General features: G+C 48.1%; 1 protein-coding gene and 1 non-coding gene across 5 annotated transcripts in view; both read right to left on the bottom strand.

The window, feature by feature from the left end:
* Positions 1–21,685, bottom strand: part of Tecpr2 (tectonin beta-propeller repeat containing 2) — an 82,393-nt gene that overhangs the window by 4,289 nt on the left and 56,419 nt on the right. For 3 of the 4 annotated variants that reach the window (XM_048799372.1, XM_015495913.2, XM_015495908.2), the window contains one exon: positions 16,628–16,776. In XM_048799372.1, coding sequence (XP_048655329.1) covers positions 16,628–16,776 — 149 coding nt within the window. Of the gene's footprint in view, positions 1–16,627; positions 16,777–21,685 lie in introns of those variants that run through there. The other variant, XR_007346025.1, reaches the window with a different exon arrangement.
* LOC125615415 lies at positions 3,001–3,127 on the bottom strand. Its single transcript, XR_007346074.1, has one exon. It is a non-coding gene; the product is annotated as a small nucleolar RNA SNORA11 (small nucleolar RNA).

The following is a 21,685-nucleotide window of genomic DNA, read 5'->3' as shown; positions in this document are numbered from 1 at the left end:
TACCAAGTCCCCTGCACATCAGCTCCATGGCTGGTTGGTCCCAACGGGGCCCAGGGGATTCAGACAGAATCTCAAGGACGTGGGCATGTCACCACTAGGAGCCTGTGTCAGCACTGGCCTCGCCTGCCTCTTGTTTCTCTGAATAACTCAGGTTTGGTGTCGCAGAGCCAGATGGGACTGAGGTTGCTGTGTGGCTTGGCATCTTGCAGGCCACTCCTGACACGCTCCCAGAACAGGAAGCTCACCGCCTCCTCTCCCACCCAGGTCGGCCTCTTATGATGAGCTCACACCAGTTCAGGTGGCTCCCTATCAGCCAGCTCCAGTATGTCCCAGGGATGCCACCTCTTGGCTGAATGCCCATCAGCTCAGGTCACATGTATACTATGATCATCCAAAAGAGTACGGAGGAAACAGATGTCCCTCATAACAGTGGCACCAGCACAGGCTCCATGTGCAACCATGTCAAGGGGAGCTGAGGCTGCTCCACGCGCTCTCTGGGTCCACAGACACCAGGCACTGGGGCATCGCTGTGTGGGGGGCAGGAGTGGGGCACGGGGCAGGAGAGGCAAGGCCAACCTCAGATCCTGAGAGTGGGGAGAGAGTGACTGGGTAGGGGGGGCAGCTCCTTGCACTGGCATTAGTGAGGAGGTGGCTTTAGGGTTGAGGCCTGGAGGACACAGGGCTGCTGTGGGGTGGTGGGAAGGAGGGAAGGCTGAGGAGGACTGCGGTGCTTATGCTGTGGGTCCTTACTGTCCATGCTTCCAAACCAGTCCCCGTGGGTCAGATGGGAGGTGGGCATACACCAGAGCAGCCCTGGACCCAGTCACCTTCAAAGGTCAACCCCCAGATGCACTGGCAAGGTCAAAGGATAACTATATGCCACACATGTCACTGCTCTATTTTGGTGACAGAATGCCCCTGGACCATAGACAGAGCCACAGAGAACCCTGGCCTGCCCTGATTCCTGGCCCTAGGTGCTGGTTGGACCGGGATCTACTGCACAAGGGCCATTCTCTCAAACTTTGTTCACTCTACAGTTTAGCCCTGGAGTCCAGAGATGCAGATTGGGGGAGGGTTGTTCTAGGTCCAGCTACAATTCTACAAAGAGTGAAGGGGCTCCAGCAAAGGGAGGGGAGAGGCTGGCCACATGAGGATGCATTGCCAGCCCAACAGCACAGAGGCCTGCAGAAGTGCCCCCAAGCACCCTGAGCACCGCCTACATGCCTGGCCCATGCTGAACACCACCACCCCGGGGAAAGGAGAGCACGCCACGGCTTCAGGATGTGCTGTGTGCTTGGGATAAAGCCAACCCACAGGTTTGAGGACAAACACTGAAAGCATCCTCGGCCCCTATGGACCTGGCACGACAGGCTGTGGGTGGCTATGAATTCTTCAGCCCCACGGAGAGACCAAATCTGAGGCCTGTTCCCTAGAACCTGGGCTGCACCTTCTTTGACCAACAGGCCACAAGGGAAGCAGTACAGGTGGGCCATGCCTGGCTTGAATAGCAGGCAGAGGTGGCCAGCTTTCAGCCTGAGCTGCCATGAGGCCTGAGGCTGAGGAGCCCACTCTCTCTGCGTCCCAGGAAGTCACCTTCCCAGGACCTGCCAGAGTCCCAGAACTGGAGCAGAGAGGAGCAGTTCCTGCTGGCTCCGCCCCCTGTCCTGAGCCAGAGATGCAGATGGAACGTAACAGCCTGTTGGTGGAAGCCACTGACTTTTGGGTAGTGTATCATGGACAACCGGACAGACGGAAGGGACGGCTGTGATGCAGGGGAGGGGCAGGACAGGAAAGAAGGAAGTGGGACTGTCTGCGGGAGGCACTGGAAGGACAACAGGAGGTGGCAGGGGACGTCCCCCATAATCAGGCAGACCCAGGTCAGATGTGCCTTCTCTTTTTCTCCATCCCCTCTGAAAGGGTTCTGAAATAAGATGCCCCAGCCTCCCTCCCATGGCCTGCCCTCCTTCTCCCTGCCAACCCTGCTAGGACACAGGGGACAGCATGCCTTGCTGCTGCAGTGCTCCTAGTCTCCCTGCCAACAGAACGCACAGAACTCCTGGCTTGGGGCAGCCCCATGCTGAGGGCCTGTCTCTGTGGCCTATCGTGCCATCGTGGCACATGTGCCCTGCATATGCCCAAGGTCACCTGGCAAGCTTCTACCCACGTTCATGACTCTACCACATCACCTTCCCAGCCTGCAGTGGGGACCCCCACGTCACCACAAGCTCCCTGAGGGCAGAGGCCATGTCTGTTCCCTCTGTCCACTCAGTGACCAGCCCAGGGTTGATCTTGATGCTGAGGAGGAACTGAGGCTACCGGCAACCACCAACGCATGGCCAATGTCCAGGTGCCTCACTTTTTCTTGTGCAATAAATAAAAAAATGTGTATTTTAGCCAGCGCAGTGGTGCACACCTGTAATCCCAGCAGCTTGGGAGGTTAAGGCAGGAGGTTTGCAAGTTCAAAGCCAGCCTCAGTAAAAGCAAGGCGCTAAGCAACTCAGTGAGACCCTGTCTCTTTTAAGTAAAAAACAAAATAGGGCTGGGGAGGTGGCTCAGTGGTCAAGTGCCTTGAGTTCAATCCTGGTATGGGGGTGGGAAAAAAAAGCTTATTTTGCTACAACTAAAAAAAAGAAAGAAAAGGCAGACGAGCCATGGTTGTGCAGTTACCACCAGGGGTTGGGCTAAGGGTTCTTGGGACTTCTATTATTTCTTTCTATATGTTTTGCAGGACTGGGGACTACATCCAGGACACTTGACCACTGAGCTGTATCTCCTGCCTCCGCCTCCCAAGTTGCCAGGATTGCAGGTGTGAGCCACCGAGCTGGCTTTTTTTTTTTTTTTCTTAAAGATTCAAAGTCTTTATTTCTAGGATCTCCCATGTATAAACTGGACAGGCTCTAGGTGGCCACCTCCCCCGCTAAATACTGCAGTTTTCCCCAAAATATTGAGCCCTGTCCTACTGATCCTGTGTAGAAACCACATATGGAGATGCAGGGGTGCACATGTGGGGCATTTGCTGGTAGGGAAGCCATAAGTTCTGTGCCCTTCCTTACAAAGACCCCAGATCCCTGTTGGGTTGTTGTAAACAGAGGAACATTCTTCAGGCCCCTTGCTCCGAGCACACCCTTTTATTATTCCTTACAAATGCACATGAATCTATAATCATCTCAATTTCTTTTATAAATCGTGGTAAAATGCACACAATACAAATTCTGCTATTAGTGACATCAAGTACATTCACAAATTGCATAATCATCAATACTATCTGGTTTCAGAGCCCTTTTTTAATATTTATTTTTAGTTGTAGTTGAACACAATGCCTTTATTTTATTTTATTTTAAAATACTTATTTTAGGTGGTGCTGAGAATCAAACCCAGAGCCTTGTATATGCTAGGCGAGCACTGTACCACTGAGTCACAACCCCAGACCCAATACCTTTATTTATTTATTTCTATGTGATGCTGAGGATTGAACCCAGGGCTAGGCAAGCACTCTACCACTGAGCCACAACCTCAGCCCCTTCAGAGTCTTTTCACTGTCCCAAAGGAGACAAAATTTCCATTAAAGAAAAAGCAAGCATGCTCAGCATGGTGGTATACACCTGTAATCCCAATGACTCCGGAGGCTGGGCCAGGAGGATCTCAAGTTCCAGGCCAGCCTCAGTAACAAAGCAAGGTCTTAAGTAATTTAGCAAGACCCTGTCTCAAAATAAAAAATAAAAAGGGCTGGGGGTATGGCTCAGTGGTAAATGGTAAAGCACCTCTGGGATCAATCCCCAGTATCAAAACAAACAACAAAAAAAGCAGCTAAAATTTTGCTTATTCATATTAAAAAACTCATAGAAATGCAAAAAAGGAATAAAGAACACAACTTACAAAATGGAGCAAACAAGGGGTTTAAGAACCGTGTCTAGTGTGGTAAGCTGAGAAAAGGGGGAGGAGGGAAAGTGGGAGAGGGTAGGACAGACACAGGCCCACGCACGCCTGGGCTTGTGTTTTGTAAGTATGCTTTAAAGATAGGTTACAGGGCGGGTGGGAGGGAGCCAGGTCCTCTTTCTGGGCGTGCTGAATGATTTAATTATAGCCATCAACTACTTAGATGTTCACAGATCAAGGGGCTGCTGGTAGCTGTAAAGCTGCCTTTAAATAAGACCTTGTGGGGACACAGGAAGCTGCCCCATGCTCCCTAGCAGCAAGGCTCCAGGAGGGGTGCCAGTTAGGAGCAAGCAGAGCAGACATCCCTTCTCCTGAGACACCAAGGTCTAGGACATGATACTGCTCTTTTCCATTATTCAGAATCTTCAATTGGAACCTCTGTGATCTTGTCTGGACGCAGAGTGAAGGGCCCAGTGTGCCCTTGACTCTCCAGAGCTGTGGAAAGGGCCCTGTTCCAGGTGCATGCAGCAGCCTGGACCACAGAAATGGTTCTCCGGTCTAGGAGTTTGTCTGAGTGTCAGGCGCTTCATTTGGACAAGGGGAGCTATGAGGAGATGGTCCACCCTGGACAGGGCCAGCCTGTCTGTGAGTCAGTGGACAGTATGTGGTGACCCAGCTCTAGCAGTGCAGGCAAACCTGGCACTCCCTGCCAGGAGAAGGGACTCTACCCACCACAGACACTGTCCAGAGGCTGCTGCTGCCCCTTTCTGTAGTAGGCACGGTGGCAAGGCATGATCGGATGTGGTCCCAGCCGGTGGCTCTCACTGGAGACCATTTCCCCTGGCATCTACTGAACCACAGGCACCACAGGCAGGGCTATGCTGCCTGGTCCAAGGCCTCACGTAGCCCTGGCCCCTCATTGGTGTCAGCAGGATGGCTTCGGGCTCCTCCCTGGGGGGCTGCCTTGATCATGGGCACCAGCATGCATCTGCCTACCTGCCAGCCCCAGTGGCTCCCAACAGGCTCCTTCCTAGGGCCAGTGATCCCCTGGGCCTGGGTATCTCCTGCTCCAAGAATGGGACCACGCTCTGCATTTCCACTGGACCTACTGCTCCTACAGCTTAATGAATTAGCAACCAGAGGACAGCACGACTGCGATCCCAACAATACTTTGAAAAGGGAGGACAGTTAAATTAACTCTAGGCTGGAGAGAAAAAGATCTCTTACTAACAGGCTGGCTCTTCTGTGATTTAGGGCTCACAAATATTGGGCCAAAAGGGACCCAGATGACAGTGAAGCCCAACTCCCTCACAGGAGAGAACTGCTAAAAAGGATGCTGAGAGGCGATGGGACCTGTCCTGGTCAGAGTGAGCCTGGAGCTCAAACGTGTGGGCTGGAGCCAGAGTTCTTCGAATTTCTAACAGGATAAATCTTTATCACGAGGCGCTTCAACACGTGTGTGTACACACACACAGTAGCACAAAACACAATCCCTCACAAACAGGCACACCCCTACACACATTTCCCCCAGCCAGAATGTGAGTTAACTCAGGTGGAACAAAGGAACCGGTGAGAAGTTCACAGTCAAAGGTTAAGTTTATCTAGATTACTTTGAGGACGCAGACAAGTTCAGAGGCGTGTGGCAGCAGCACCAAGTCACTGGCCAGCAAGCTTCCAAGCAACAGCGTAAGCCACACTGGGAAGACCCTAGCTGGAAGGACTCCCAGTCCAGACGGCTCTGCCTGGCAAGTGGTGGGTGGAGCCCCCTGGGCTGCCTTTTCTTTTCCCTGTAATGTTATCTCCCTCCCTCCCTTTCTTTTCTATCCTTTAATCCACTTACAATGTGTGGACACAACCAGGAACAGTGGCACACCCCTGTTATCCCAGAGACTTGGGAGGCTGCGGCAGGAGGCCTGCAAGTGTGAGCCTCGGCAACTTAGTGAGACACTGTCTTAAAATAAAAAATAGAAAGGACTGGAGATGTGACTCAGTGGTAAAGCACTCCTGGGTTCAATTCCCAGCACCCCCCTCAAAAAAAGTGAAATACTGAACTTTATTTTCCTTTGGAGTTCAGGGTCTCACCCTGATGCTGTCACCTCAGGAGCCACTAAGGAGTGTAGGTTTGTGGGGTCCTTTGTTACTGGCCCCTGTGGTAGTTATACTTTCTTTTATTTGGTCTTTTAAATTTTTTTTTAAGATTTATTTTTTAGTTGTAGTTGGACACAATACCTTTATTTTACTTATTTAGTTTTACGTGGTGCTGAGGATCAAACCCAGGACCTTGCACTTGCGCCTCTGCCGCTGAGCCCCAGCCCAGCCCCTTATTTGGTCTTTTTAGTCCTTCTGTGTTTTCCCTGTAGCAGATCCTTTTCCTGCTTCTGGTCTATTCCTCCTAGTTTGGATAAGCTTGAAAACCAGTTACCAGCGTGAACAGCCTTGTATTAAGGTCAGTCAAAGGGTGTGCCCAGGCCTTCACATTTGGTCCTACATGGGATTCCAGAACCCAGCAAGAAAACGCATCTGCTGACTGCAGGGAATGTGCTAGAGGACGACCCCCAGGCAGGCCTCCTGCCTAGTAGGGACTGCAAAGCCAACGGCCACCTCTGTTCAGCTCCAGACACCACTGGGGTGATGTGCCACGTGGCAGATGCTGACAAATCCCAGCCTGAGACTCTGCTCCCTGTGTGCTCACCAGGCAGGCTTTGGCTGGCCTACCAGATAAGTGAAGCCCGGAAGGGAAAGGTCCTGGAGGTGACCTATGAACTCAGCTTCTCTAAGGTCATAAAGTCAGCAAGGGACTCTGGTGTCAGTCTTTCCAGTTCTTGCAGCTTTTTTTTTTTTTTTTTTGTGGTGATGGGGATGGAACTCGGGGCCTCATGCCTGCGATGCACGCACTAACCACATTACCCCAGCCCACGTTCTGGCAGCTTCACTGGGGCGCACACATGCCTCTCTGGGTCTTCATTTTACCCACTGGGTATGAGTCACTCAAGATTGATGAAGGAGGGCTGGGGTTATAGGTCAGCGGCAGAGCGCTTGCCTCGCACATGTGAGGCACTGGGTTCGATCCTCAGTACCACATAAAACTAAATAAGATGAATAAAGATACTAAAGAATCTTTAAAAAAAAAAAAAAAGATTGATGAAGGAGCCACTGGTGCTCACCTGTCATCCCAGCCCCACAGGAGGCTGAGGCAGGGAATCACAAGTTCACAAGTTCCAGGGCAGCCTGGGCAACTAGTGAAACGTGTCTCAAGATTAAAATTACAAAAGGCTGGGGTGCAGCTAGGTGGGGCAGAGTGCTTGAGAGGCCCTGGGTTCCATCCTCAGTGCTGGGGGAAAAAAATAAAAAAGCAAAAGCAAAAGTGAGAGAGGAGGGGACTACCGCAGGGAGGAGCACTCATGTCCTCTTCTAGGAACTGCCACCTTCCAGATCAGAGACGAGAGCCAGAGCCCAACATCCTAGAGGAGGCAGTGTTTCTTAGGATAGGTTGTTCTGCATGCTAAAAGCCCTCTGCCGCAGAGCTTAGCCCTTTTGTGCCTCACTCTTACAACCAAGGATCGACAACATCTAAAGAGAGTCAGTGTCTGCCATGAAAAAGACTAAGAAGAGACAAAGCAGGTGTGATGGGGGACAAGGAAATCAGGAGGGGAGAAGAAATTTTAAAAACTCCTCAGGTCCCACGTTCCTACAGGAATGCTCAGCCAGCAAGCGCCATATCACGTACAACCACAGAATGCAGCCTACCCACGATGAGTTAGACTCTTAGTCAAGTACACTCTCTGTCATTATCCCTAAAAAGAACAAAGAAACAAAACATCCTCAGACAAAAGAGAAGACTTTACAATCATGAAACAATAACAGGAACTGAAGTGTGATCATGGAAATGACCTGACAGAAGGCTGCAGGAGAGGCTGGGCTGTGGCTCAGTGGCAGAGCGCTTGCCTGGCATGGGGGGAGGCACTGGGTTTGATCTTCGGCACCACATATAATAAAATAAAGGATCATCGACAACTTAAAAAAAAAAAAAAAGAAAGAAAGGCTGGAAAAATAACAAGGAAGATACCACTGAGAAAGTGGACAAAAGCATGAGATGAAAAATAGGAGGGAAAAGCTACGGAGAGTGCAGGCAGTTTGGGAAGCCCACACCAGCAAGGAAGAATCCCAGTGAGAGCAAACCCAACAGAGAGGACAGAGAGGTGGGACAGACAGGCTGTGTGAGGTGGGCCCAGCACATGGATGGAAACAGGTCCTCGCTAAGGCACACCAGGAACAAAGAGAGCTAGCAACTACAGAGAGCAAGAACAGGTCCAATACCAGGAATCAGGGGTCAGAACAGCAACAATCTTCTTGGTAGCAAGGGCTTGATGGGGAAGACTTTCAAAATTCTAATGGAAACTGACACCAACCTGGTATAACCAGCCAGGTTGAGGGTGAAGGTCAATGAAAGATGTCGGTATTTCCAAAAGTTACTTCCTGTGAGCCTCTCCTCTGGAACAAAGTGGAGGATACCCCCCAAAACAGAGGCACCCCCTGGATGGAGACAGGGCTCCATCAAGAAGGAGGTGGGGCAGAGGGTGACCAGGCCAGATTGTAGCCTGCCGATGGGACCCAGGAGAGATTTCAGCAACAAAAAACAGACCACCTGGGGTGTCCAAATGTGTTGAGGCAGAGGTCTGGGGCTGAAGGTGGAAGAGCAACAGAGAGGGTCATCAAGTCCAGGAAAGCAGACACGGCACAGGCAAGCAGCCATCAGTGCGGTTCATCCTTCCCTCCTGTCACAGGGTGCAGGGGCAGGACTGGGGATGAGGGGTGTAAGAGCCTTGTGTTCTCCTCTGCCAGTGGAGTCAACTAAAAACTCCGGGGGAAGGACAAAAAGGTGCCCCTGTAGCAGCTACCCAGAGATACAAATGGAGAGCAGCTCTCCAGGGCAGGGAGCACAGCATACCCTGTAGAACCGCTGACAACATAAGTGTTGGACTCCGACTGCGATGACATGGCACTGAGCCACACGTATAGACAAGTGGTCCAGTCACCAAGGGATGAGACCATGGAGACCACAGATACTGGAGCAGGACCCTGGGTGTTTCCTTCCTGGTTGTTCCCCCAATCTGCTGCCCCCTCTTTGAGTCACTCATCATCACCACCATCTTCCTCTTCCTCCTCCTCCTCTTCTTTTTTTGGTTCCAGCCTTTTTTATTTTAAAATGGGGTCTTGCTAAGTTGCCCTGGCAGGCTTGAAATTATGATCCTCCAGCCTCAGCCTCTGGAGTAGCTGGGATCACAGGTGAGGGCCTCTGAGCTGGTTGCACTTGATTGTCGTGTACATCCTCATCTGTTTACCCTTCCACCAATCCACAGTCCTTTTTAGATGCACCTCAAAGCAGACTGCAGACATCAACATCCTTCTCTCCCTAATTACTCCAACACGGAAGTCATTAACCAGAGCCTGGTATTTGTTTAATATGTTTTCCTGAGGTAAAATTTGCATGCAATAAATGTGCAATTCTCAGGCAGCCATTGCCTGAGCTTTCAGGAACTCCCTCTAGTAATGCCTCTTGCCCCTTGCCAATCATTTCCCTACTGGGCGACAATGGATCTGATTTCCACCAATGATACATTCTGTTTTGCTGTTCTAGAATTTCACTGTTTTGCTGTTTCTAGAATTTCAGAGGCGTTGAGTCTGAGTGCTGCAGGAGCCCGGAGACATGGCTTTTTTCTCTCAGGACAATGACTATGAGATACAACTGTGTTGTTGTATTTCTTTTTCTTTGGCTCATCTGTTTTTATTACCATCCCAGTCCCAACCATAGTCCCTCCGTCACAGAACTGAAGATGGAAGGTCAGAGAGGCTAAGTCGAGGCCATGGACCAGGGCTGTCTGGCGCTGCGGCCTGTGCTCCCTCCACTCCACAGTATCTCCCCTGCCACAGGGTTTGGGCCCAAAATGGCTGCTTGTTTGGGATCTGGTTTCCCATCCTCCTTCTCTGCCCTTCCTGCTTTTGGCTGTGACCTGACATACACATCTCCCAACAGGTGTTGGTGAACATTTTAGGGACATACCTGCCCCCTTCTGCTTCCTAAGTAGAGAAGCCCCAGTCTTGCATTTCGGGCAGCCAGCCCTACAGCTGGGGGCTCCTGCTCGGCACACAGGTGTTGAGCCTCACTACTGGTCCAGCCTGACCCCCGTACTGACCCGGCACTGCTCAAACACTGCTGTTCACTAGTAGGCCAGGCAGACCTCCCAAACCACAGGCTAGGCACCTCTGCACCATCTGAAATCTGTCATTAAGGAGAAAGCCAACAAGGATAGCGAGTGGCCAAGAGCTGGGCTCCTGCAGCATTCAGACTCAACGCCTCTGAGCTCCTAAGCCACCCATGCCTACTAGGGCAGCTGGTGCCCACCTCCAGCCAGCACCTAAGGCTGCCCGGTCTGGAATAGCAGCACAAGCCACAGAGGCCCCCCTGAGCATACCACAGGCCACCCAGCTGAGCTGCATTGTCTGCGCAAAACACATGGCACATTTCAAAGATTCAGCACCAACAGGGAGAGGCTCTGGCAGTTTTTTTGTTTTTGGTGTTGAGAAATGAACCCAAGGCCTCATGCATGCCAGGCCGGTGTTCCACCACTAAGTTGTACTCCTAGCCCTTCCTTGGTTTTTTAAACTACTGTGATTACAAGTTGAAATGGTAACTTTTTGGATATACTGGGTTAAATAAAATACATTACCAAACCTAATTTTGCCATCTCCTCTCCCACAGCACTGCTAGTCAGCGGAAGAGTCTTCGCTGTAGCTCCAGAACTCTGGCCCTCACTGTTCCAGTCCAATCCCCTGGGGACTTAACTAAAACAGGGTAACCTCCAGATGGCCACATCCAGGGGCCCTGCCCAGCCATGTCACAGGCAGGAGCACCGCATGGCCACCCATGCCCCAGCCTCACAACCGGCTTCCCACTTTCCTCCTACCATCCGCCATGCACTCTGCCTTGGCTTCCTTTCCTGGGCCCAGGCCCAAAGCCCTGTGGCCCTTCAGGGTTCTCTGCGGGCCTCTACTCTTCCTGGACCAGTGTGCCTGCTGGCACAGAGATCTGACCACACCTACCTTTCTGGACCTTCAGCCTGACTCTCATGAATGTTGGTCCATCGGTGGACAACCCTGCCTAGAGGTCTACAGGTGCCTGATCCAACCTGCTGACGCTCGGCTCACTGCTCTCCTGGAGCCCTCGTGCGTCCCTTCTCAGTTGGCTGGCGTTGGCCCTGTCCCTGCAATTTTGCAAGTGTTTCTTCAGCTCTATGGCTCCTGCCTTTCCATGTCCAGCAGATGTCTTCTCCAACGGCCACACAGGGGGTCCCCAGGAAACCCGTCACAGGCTCGAAGCTCCTTCCTTCCTTACAAATGGTGGGACCAGGCCATTCAACCTGGCTTTGAGTTTCCAGTGTCCCTGAATGGGTATCAAGATGACAGTGCCAAGCCTCCTATTGGGTGCCCCGCCTGTTCCTGGGCCAGGGTATCTTCCAGGCCAAGACTGTGTCTCATGCTCCTTCTGCTTGGAACACACTCTGGTCTGCCGTCCTACCAATACAGCCCTTGGAAGGGCGTTCTGGCTACCTGTAGACCCTGGGGGCACTCTTGCCCTGGCCAGTTCCCTGGCACTCTACTCCCAGCTCCACAAACACATGGACCAGGAGTTCTTTAAATCTAGTCAATGGGGCTGGGGGTGTGGCTCAAGCGGTAGCGCGCTCGCCTGGAATGCGTGCAGACCGGGTTTGATCCTCAGCACCACATACAAAGATGTTGTGTCCGCCAAGAACTAAAAAATAAATATTAAAAAAAATTCTCTCTCTCTCTCTTAAAAAAAAAAAAAAAAAAAAATCTAGTCAATGGTTTATGTGTCTCCACCGAAGCCTCTACGTGTCCCCAGATGGGGCTGCTCTTGAGTCCCTGGCCCCAGCAATGTGGGCCTCCAGGATGAGGGTTGAGGACTGCTGGCACAACCAGGATCCTCACCTACAGAAAGAGGTGGCTAGGCGATTGTCTTCCAAGGTCTCCTGTTAGTGTGCTAAGATTCTCTGTGGAGGTGCAGGGGAGAGGGAGACCTGCAGGGATTCAGGGTTTTACGGCAAGGAGGTCAGAGGGATATGTTGGAGCAGAAAGGCTGCACACTGACCATAAAATCTGGGTCCTTTGCCGAGTGTGGTATAGGCCTGTGGTCCTGGAAAGGCTGAGGTGGGAGGAGCATGTGATCCTAGGAGTTCAAGGCCAGTCTGGCAACGTGGTAAGATCCTATCTCAAACAAAAGAAAGGGCTGGGGATGTAGCTCAGTGCCTGATGAGTTATATGCAAGTCTAAGTCTCTGGATTCAAACCCCAATACCATTAAAAAAAAGAAAGAGCATTTGACAAAAGTCAGTTCCTTTTCTCAACAAACCAGGAATTGAAGGGAACTTCAATAAACAAAACCATACAGCTAACATTTAATGGCAAAAGACTGCATGATTTTCTCCTGAGATAAGAAATAAGACAAGGACACCCACTCTTGCTGCTTCTTTTCAATATTGAGCAGGAAGTTCTAGACAGAAGAACTAGGCAAGACGATGAAATGAAAGCCACAAAGGAAGTTAAAATTATCTCTATTTATGGACAATATCAATTTTTTTTGTGTGTGTGTATGTGTGTGGTATTAGAGACTGACCTAGGGCCTACCACTGAACTACAGTCCCATCCCCTCTGCCCCCCTTTTCTTTTAATTTTGAGGCAGGGTCTTGCTAAGTTCCTGAGGCTGGCCTGGAACTCTCGATCTTCTTGCTTCAGCCTCCTAAGTCTCTGGGATTACAAGTATGTACCACTATGGCTGGTTTTAAAATATGACTCTGTATACTAGAAATTCTAAGGAGTGTATTAAAAAACTATTAAAATTTAGGGCTGGGGATACAACTCAGCTGACAGACTGCTTGCCTCACACGCACAAGTCCCTGGGTTCAATCCCGAGCACCATAAGAAAACAAACAAACAAACAAATAAAAAACACTATTAAAATCTAGAACGTGGGCTGGGGATGTGGCTCAAGCGGTAGTGTGCTTGCCTGGCATGCGTGCGGCCTGGGTTCGATCCTCAGCACCACATACAAACAAAAGATGTTGTGTCCGCCGAAAACTAAAAAATAAACATTAAAAATTCTCTCTCTTTCTCTCTCTCTCTCTCTCTCTAAAATAAATAAATAAATAAATAAATAAATAAATAAATAAAATAAAATCTAGAAAGTTTAGTACAGTTTCCAGACACAAGGTCAATATACAAAAACCTATACTAGCAATGGACAATCTGAAACTGAAACAAAGAAAACAATTCCATTTATAATAGCATAAAAAAAAATAAATGATGTAGGAAAAATGTTAACAAAACAAGTATAGGGCTGGGGATGTGGCTCAAGCGATTACGAGCTCACCTGGCATGCATGGGGCACTGGGTTGGATCCTCAGCACTACATAAAAATAAAATAAAGATGTTGTGTCCACCGAAAGCTGAAAAATAAATATTAAAAATTCTCTCTCTCTCTCCTCTCTCTCTCTTTAAAACACAAAACCAAAAACAAACAAACAAAAAACAAGTATAAAACAGTGCCAGGTATGGTGACACATGCCTGTAATCCCAATGGCTCAGGAGGCTGAGGCCGGAGGATTGAGAGTTCAAAGCCAGCCTCAGCAACCTAGTGAGGCCCTAAGCAATTTAATGAGACCCTGTCTCTAAGTAAAATATAAAAAGGGGCTGGGGATGTGGCTCAGTGGTGCCCCTGGGTTCAATCCCTGATACAAAAAAAGTATCAAACATGTACTCTGAAAACTCTAAGACATTACTGAATGAAACAAATGAAGATCTAAATAAATGGAAAGACATCCCATGTTTGTGGGTTGAAAGATTTAATAAAGGTAAGATGGAAACACTTCCCAAATTGATTAACAGATTCAACACAATTCCTATCAAACTCTCAGTTGGTATTTTTTTATAGAAATTGACAAATACTCTAAAAAATATATTTTTAGTTGTAGATAGACACAATACCTTTATTTTATTTATTCAGTTTTACGTGGTGCTGGGGATGAAACCCAGGGCCTTACACATGCTAGGCACTGTAACTGAGTTACAGCCTCAGCCCTGAAAAGGCACTTTTGAAACAATCTTCAAAGATAAAAAGTTGAAGGATGTATACTTATACTCCCTGACTTGAAAATGACAACCAGGTACGCGCGTGAGCAGGAGGCACAGGTCACTGCAGCAGAGCAGAGCCCAGGCACTGCCCTACTTGCTACCCAGTGATCACCTGCTGCCTGGCAAGGGTTCCACGTGATTTAATGGGCACAATGGTCCTTTCCGTAGCTGATGTCAGTACACTGCATGTGCACATGTGAAAGAATGAACCCGGATGCCCGTCCCACGGCACATGCCAACAGCAACTCCAAACGAACGAGAAGCCTACACATAAGAGCTAAAACCACAAACTTCTAAAACAAAACATGACTTTGGAATAGGAAACAGTTCTTAAATATCACACCAAAAGCACAAGGAACCAAAGGAAAAAAATAAACATTTAAAACTTTTTTTTTTTTGGTACCAGGGATTGAACTCAGGGGCACTCGACCCCTGAGCGGCATCCCCACCCCTATTTTGTATTTTATTTAGAGACAGGGTCTCACTGAGTTGCTTAGTGCTTCGCTTTTGCTGAAACTGGCGATCCTCCTGTTTCAGTGTCCTGAGCCACTGGGATTACAGGCATGTGCCAAAGTGCCCAGCACATTTAAGACATTTGTGCATCAAAGGACATCATAAAGAAAGCAGACAGACAAGGCACAGGGGGGAGGAGGGAGGGAAACATCCAGAACATACAGAGCTCCTGTGACCGACTGAAAAGGATGACAGAAGGGAGAGTGAGCAGAGCACTCAGATACACAGTTCCTGAGAGAAAATATGCCAATGGCCAACTAACGTGGGAAAAGAAGCTTACTGTCACTGGTCTTTAGGTAAATGTAAACCAAAACCACAATGAGATACCATCTCACACCCATGAAGGTGGCTAAAATGAAATGAAAAGAGAAAAAAATTTGAGGGTGAGAATGTAGGAAAACTGGAACCCTCGTATGTTGCTGGTAGAATGTAAAATGGCAGAATCACTGTGGAAGACAACTTGGCATCTCCTTAAGAAGCCAAACAGAATTACCAGATGACACTACAATTCCACTTATAGGCATATGCTCAGCTGAACTGAAAACATACGTCCTCCCAAAGATTTGTACACAAAGTTCACAGCAGCAGTATTCACAATAGCTGAAAAGCAGAAACAACTAGAAGGTCGTCAATTGGTGAATGAATCAACAAAATGTGGTGTGTCTGCTAAAGGGACACTGTTCAGTCACGAGAAGGGAAGAAAAACTGAGAGGTGCTACAGCACGGGTGAGCTGAAACCACAACGCCAAGTCCAAGCCGTGAGGGAAAAGGCCACGCACCGCAGGACTCCATCCACACGCAGCGTGGGGAGCAGGGAAAGCCACGGGGATGGGAAACAGTAGCAGCCATGGTGAGAAGAGGGGGCTAAGGGCTCCAGGAAAAAGGTGGTGACTACCAATTAGTAAGGGGTTTCTTTTTGGGGTGATGAAGATGTTCTGGAGTTGACAGCGGTGATCACTGCACGCTGTGAATGCACTAAAATCATAGGGTTGAATACTGTAAGAGATGAATTATAACTCTTAAAAAGAAATAACACAGGGCTGGGGCTCAGTGGTAGAGCGCTTGCCTAGCTTGTGTGAGGCACTGGGTTTGATTCTCAGCACCACATATAAATAAATAAAGTCCACTGACAACTAAAAAAAATTTTTTTTAAAATAACATAAAACTGTTAGAAGGAAAACAGGAATAAACTCATAGTGTCCCCAGGACAACTATGGAATTGACTACAGGCAAGCTTGCCTGCCCTCACCACCATGCACCAAGAGTGCTGAGCAAGCAGCTATGAAGTGCCCCTCTCTGCAGGTGGACTGCCCCCACTGTGCGTGGGCAGCTGGTGTGTGCTGCATTCCTTACCTGTGCCCTGCACCCTTCTACTCACTTCCACAGCCCTGTGAGGTAGGGAGGACCCCAGCAAGGACATGGCACCTCCCTGTGACCAGGACTACCAACATGGGACCTCCACAAATTCTGTGGACTCCAAATGGGCACTAGCAGGGGTCAGACAAAATGACTTTCACTAAGTCACAACCCGTAATTATAAATCTTAACAGAAATACGCTTAGCACAGGAAGTACATTCATCAGGCCCTTAGCATAACTGAATCTGTGCTAAAATCAGACTCCGCTTGTGACTTAGCTGGTGGAAAAGGCGAGAGAACAAACTGACATCAAACGTAGTGTAAAGTGAAAGTGGCAAAGGGCAGGTGGACAGGAAAGGGTCTGAGACCAGGAGAGCACTTGCAAAATGTGGATCTCCCTGTAGCAACATTTTAGGTGACTTTTACCTCCACCTTTATACTTTTGGGTTTGCTTGATTTAAAAAATAATCTATTTTTAATTATTAAAGAATAATCTATTCAGCCCTAAATGTCACCCATCAAACTCCCAGCTGGGAGTGGCAATGATCAAGGCAGCAAGAGTGCTGACCTCTCTCACTATGTGCTGCAAGGGCAGCTGTGGTCCTTTCTCCAGTAAGTGCGTCCTGACGGCTTCATCTTACTAAGGTGCAGGTTCCTACTGGTTAACTTGGCTTACCTGGACAGGTGGTTCAATCATGATCCAGGCTGGGAGCATCAGACTGGGATTCAGAGGCTGGGTGCCTACACGGAAGTAAACTCCACCCCTGGAATCACAGGCCCAGATGTGCTGACTTCCACATGCCAAGCTCGTCAGTTTTATGGCTCCTGTAGACAAACAGAGAAAGAGTACACATACTATAATTACTCCTGTGAAATGGCTCACATTTCATTTCATCTATGAACTTTGATTTTATACTTCAAAGGAAGAAAAGAGGCTACACTTTGGTTGGACTCAGGTGCATGTCCTTTGACCTGCTGCAGGTCTTCCACGTTGGGTGTGTAGACTTGGCCGGGTCTGAGAACATCATAACGAGGGGAGTCAGGAAGGCCCTAGCTGCCCTGCCATCTGCCTGGTGCCACATGGTATCCCTTCTAGGCTGTGAGCAAATTAATCACAGTGCTGCCATCATAGTGCACAGCCACCACAGGCTGGGATAACATTTCAGCACAAGTTCCACCATTAGATTACTACTGCCAGTAAAGTCTGGAGTCGGGGAAGGGAACTCATATTTACTGATAGCCTTGACTCAAATTAGAAATGACTATCTACATCTCCTAAGGAATCTTCACGTTTATATTTCTCTGTTAATTAAACTGATTATAAGCTGAAAAGAAATGGGAGGCGCCTTTAAAAAAGCATTAGGCTGGGAGTGGAGCTCAGTGGTAGAGAACTTGCCTAGCATGCATAAGGCCCTGGGTTCCATCCCCAGCATTACACACACACACACACACAAAAAAANACAGTGTCAATCCACATGGGAAACAGGTACCTCGGCCACAGCGGGCGAGAGCATGGCCACTGGGAGGAAGCGAGGCCTGCTCAGGGCACACAGGGGCTGTGAAGCAGTCTCCTCTTACATTGAGGCCCACAGGGCTGCGTGCTGTGAAAGACCCTCTGCCAACTATGCTGGTTACAGAGGTGCTGTGAACGTGAACTGGAGGTTCTCTAACTGAAACAGCAAGCTCTGCTCTCCAAGACGCTATGCACCACTAGAAATGCTCCCTCCAAACCCTTCCAAATGTTAGGCCTGCATCATTCGCTTTGAGTATGTTGTTGAAACTTCTCCCCAAAACCACCACCAGTGGGAGAGGTTTTGCCAGAGCACCGGAAACAAAAATAAAGAAGCTGCTGATGTAAAACATTCCTGTTGCTTCACTTCACGTGCCCTCTGGCATCTACTGACCTGCTCCCATCTCTGATTCAACTGCAGATGTGGCCTCCAGGGAGACAGAACAAGAGGAGACACAGAGGACCAAATGTGATGCCCTATTTATTTCCTAGCACTTGGCAGTATTCTGACTTTCGAATCCTTTATTTTGTTTGTGGTGCTGGGATGGCCCAGGGCCACTCCCAGGCTGAGCACGCTCTCTTTGGGGCCGCCCTCAGCCCTCAGCACCTGTCACTGAATCCTCGTCTCTCCTCTCTTCCCTGGACTCATTTTCTAGGGCCCTGTGCAGAAAGACTCCTTAGGCTTCATCCTGCAATATCACCTGTGAGGTCACTGAGCCTGAGCTGTGCCACCATGCCTTCTCTTATGGCGTCTGCAGTGTCCTGGCGCAAGCCCTGAGCCTCAGAGCCAGAGGCGGGAACCAAGTCAGGGTGTCACACACTTGGGTCTGCATCCCGGCTCTGCCATCTGCTAGTGATGAAATCTCAGACCATTTTCTGAGCCTCTTCTCTGAGTTGAGGTTTTCTCCTTCGTTGAGTGAGGTCAGGAACAGTCTCTAGCTGAAATGTCACAAGGACTGGGGGGTGATGTGCTTACAGTGCAAAGTCAACACCAGGTGAGCGTCCCTTATACCCTTGTACCTCTGGCCTCAGAAGGGTCCCACAGAGGATCATAGGGAACCTCAGCAGGGGCATCTACTGGTGGGCAGGCCTGGGCCCTAGGATGGGCCCAGCATCATGTTAGAGCTGTGACGCTGGACAGGTTGTTGAGTAACAGGTTTCCTGCAAAGCAAGGAGAGCCACCCCTGGTTTGTCAACATTCTGGGAAAAAGCAGGCTCAAGGACAAGGCAGTGTTTAGAGAAGCACACAGTGAAGGCTTGTGCACAGATAAAGCCTAACATTTCCCCCCAGGAACCAATTTGAAAAGCCTCTTGTATCTGCAAATTTTACGGCAAAGTGAATTTCTTCAGAAGTATGCTAAAAGCTAACCAGAAAAGAAAGCGTGGCTCTAGTTTCTAGTTTCTACTTGAAATAGTTAATGTTTAACAGCCTACCTACCAAGCACGATTTGAGGTCCTTTCATGTAAATTTGCTCTACTTTGGTCATTTTCCTGGGCAAGCTGTAGATCACCACAGTTAGTACATCTCTCCAACTGAAGCTTTCTCCCTCTTTATGTTTTACTTCCTAGAGGTTATTCTAGAATCTAATGGAGATAGGAACAGAAATGCCCTCATTATAAACCCACTGCTAGGTGCCCCTGTGGCTCCTTGGTTGCATAGAGGTGCATATAACAGAGGACAGGGTGGCCCCAGCCCCACTGTGGCCTGCAGACCCTGCCTGTTCTAGTCTCCTGCGTCCTGGCCTTTGGCTTGTTGGGGAAGGCGTGAGGCAAGGCACAAGCATGAAGCAACCGCTCGACAATGCTCTCTGCCACAGTACACTCTGCAAACCAGCTCCCGACATACCCTAGTGTGGCTCTGCCATGCCACATGTTCTCCATAGCACCATGTTCCCATGGTCTCACACAATCATGACCTATGCTTAGAGTTATCAGGGGAATGCCACTATCAAGCAAAGCACTGTGCATAGAAAGTGTGGAAGAAACAGCAAAGATTAGAGTGGAAATAGATGAGACACAGAAAAATGGGACAAAGTCAAACCAAAAGACGGTTTTTTGAAAAGATCAACAAAAATTGACAAACCCTGTGGCTGGATTAAGAAAAAGAAAAGAGCTGGCTCCAGTGGCGCATACCTGTGATCCTGGTGGCTTGGGAGGCTGAGGCAAGAGGATTGAAAATTTGAGACCAGCCTTGGCAACATAGTAAGACCCTTCTCAAAATAAAAAACTAAAGACTTAAATTTTTAAAATCAAAAATAAAAGAAGGGATGTTACTATCCATCTTATCAAAATAAAAAGGATTATGAGAATACTATAAGCAAGTGAACACCAATAAATCAGAAAACAGAAGAAATGAACAAATTCCTGAAAAAACAGAAACTGCTCATATTGAAACAAAAGAAATAGCAAAAAGACTGAATCAGTAACTAAAAACAGAAACTTCCCACAAAGAAAAGCCTCAGTCTACATGGAAACACTGAGAAATTCTAATAATGCTTAAAATGAATCAACCCCAATCCTCACAAACTCTTCCAGAAACCAGCAGAGGAAGGGACACTGATATCAATGTATTTTATGAGCCCAGAACTGCCCTAATACCAAATCTGGACAAACCCATGATGAAAAGAGGAAACCAAAGATCATTGTCCCTCATGACTGTGCGAGTAAACACCCTCCTCAGGAAGGCCTGAGCAGACCAGGTCCACAGCTTGACCAGGGTGTGCACCATAGTCAAGTAGGATGTATCCCAGGAATGAAAATGTGGTTTATGGTTCAACATGTAACAATCAATATGATACATCATATTAATGAAGGAAAAACCCCACGTGATAATCTCAATAGACAAAGAAAAAGCCAGGTGTGGTGGCACACAACGTAATCCTAGCTTTTTGGGAAGCTAAGGCAGGAGAATCACAAGTTCAAGTTTAAGGATAGCCTGAACAACTCAATGCAACCTGTCTCAAAAAAAAAAAAAGGATGGGGATGTAGCTCAGTGCCTGATGAGTTATATGCAAGTCTAAGTCTCTGGATTCAAACCCCAATACCATTAAAAAAAAGAAAGAGCATTTGACAAAAGTCAGTTCCTTTTCTCAACAAACCAGGAATTGAAGGGAACTTCAATAAACAAAACCATACAGCTAACATTTAATGGCAAAAGACTGCATGATTTTCTCCTGAGATAAGAAATAAGACAAGGACACCCACTCTTGCTGCTTCTTTTCAATATTGAGCAGGAAGTTCTAGACAGAAGAACTAGGCAAGACGATGAAATGAAAGCCACAAAGGAAGTTAAAATTATCTCTATTTATGGACAATATCAATTTTTTTTGTGTGTGTGTATGTGTGTGGTATTAGAGACTGACCTAGGGCCTACCACTGAACTACAGTCCCATCCCCTCTGCCCCCCTTTTCTTTTAATTTTGAGGCAGGGTCTTGCTAAGTTCCTGAGGCTGGCCTGGAACTCTCGATCTTCTTGCTTCAGCCTCCTAAGTCTCTGGGATTACAAGTATGTACCACTATGGCTGGTTTTAAAATATGACTCTGTATACTAGAAATTCTAAGGAGTGTATTAAAAAACTATTAAAATTTAGGGCTGGGGATACAACTCAGCTGACAGACTGCTTGCCTCACACGCACAAGTCCCTGGGTTCAATCCCGAGCACCATAAGAAAACAAACAAACAAACAAATAAAAAACACTATTAAAATCTAGAACGTGGGCTGGGGATGTGGCTCAAGCGGTAGTGTGCTTGCCTGGCATGCGTGCGGCCTGGGTTCGATCCTCAGCACCACATACAAACAAAAGATGTTGTGTCCGCCGAAAACTAAAAAATAAACATTAAAAATTCTCTCTCTTTCTCTCTCTCTCTCTCTCTCTAAAATAAATAAATAAATAAATAAATAAATAAATAAATAAAATAAAATCTAGAAAGTTTAGTACAGTTTCCAGACACAAGGTCAATATACAAAAACCTATACTAGCAATGGACAATCTGAAACTGAAACAAAGAAAACAATTCCATTTATAATAGCATAAAAAAAAATAAATGATGTAGGAAAAATGTTAACAAAACAAGTATAGGGCTGGGGATGTGGCTCAAGCGATTACGAGCTCACCTGGCATGCATGGGGCACTGGGTTGGATCCTCAGCACTACATAAAAATAAAATAAAGATGTTGTGTCCACCGAAAGCTGAAAAATAAATATTAAAAATTCTCTCTCTCT

This window comes from Marmota marmota, unplaced genomic scaffold (genome assembly GCF_001458135.2).
Source record: "Marmota marmota marmota unplaced genomic scaffold, marMar, whole genome shotgun sequence".
NCBI lineage: Eukaryota > Metazoa > Chordata > Mammalia > Rodentia > Sciuridae > Marmota > Marmota marmota.
This window is presented reverse-complemented; position numbering and strand designations above follow the sequence as displayed.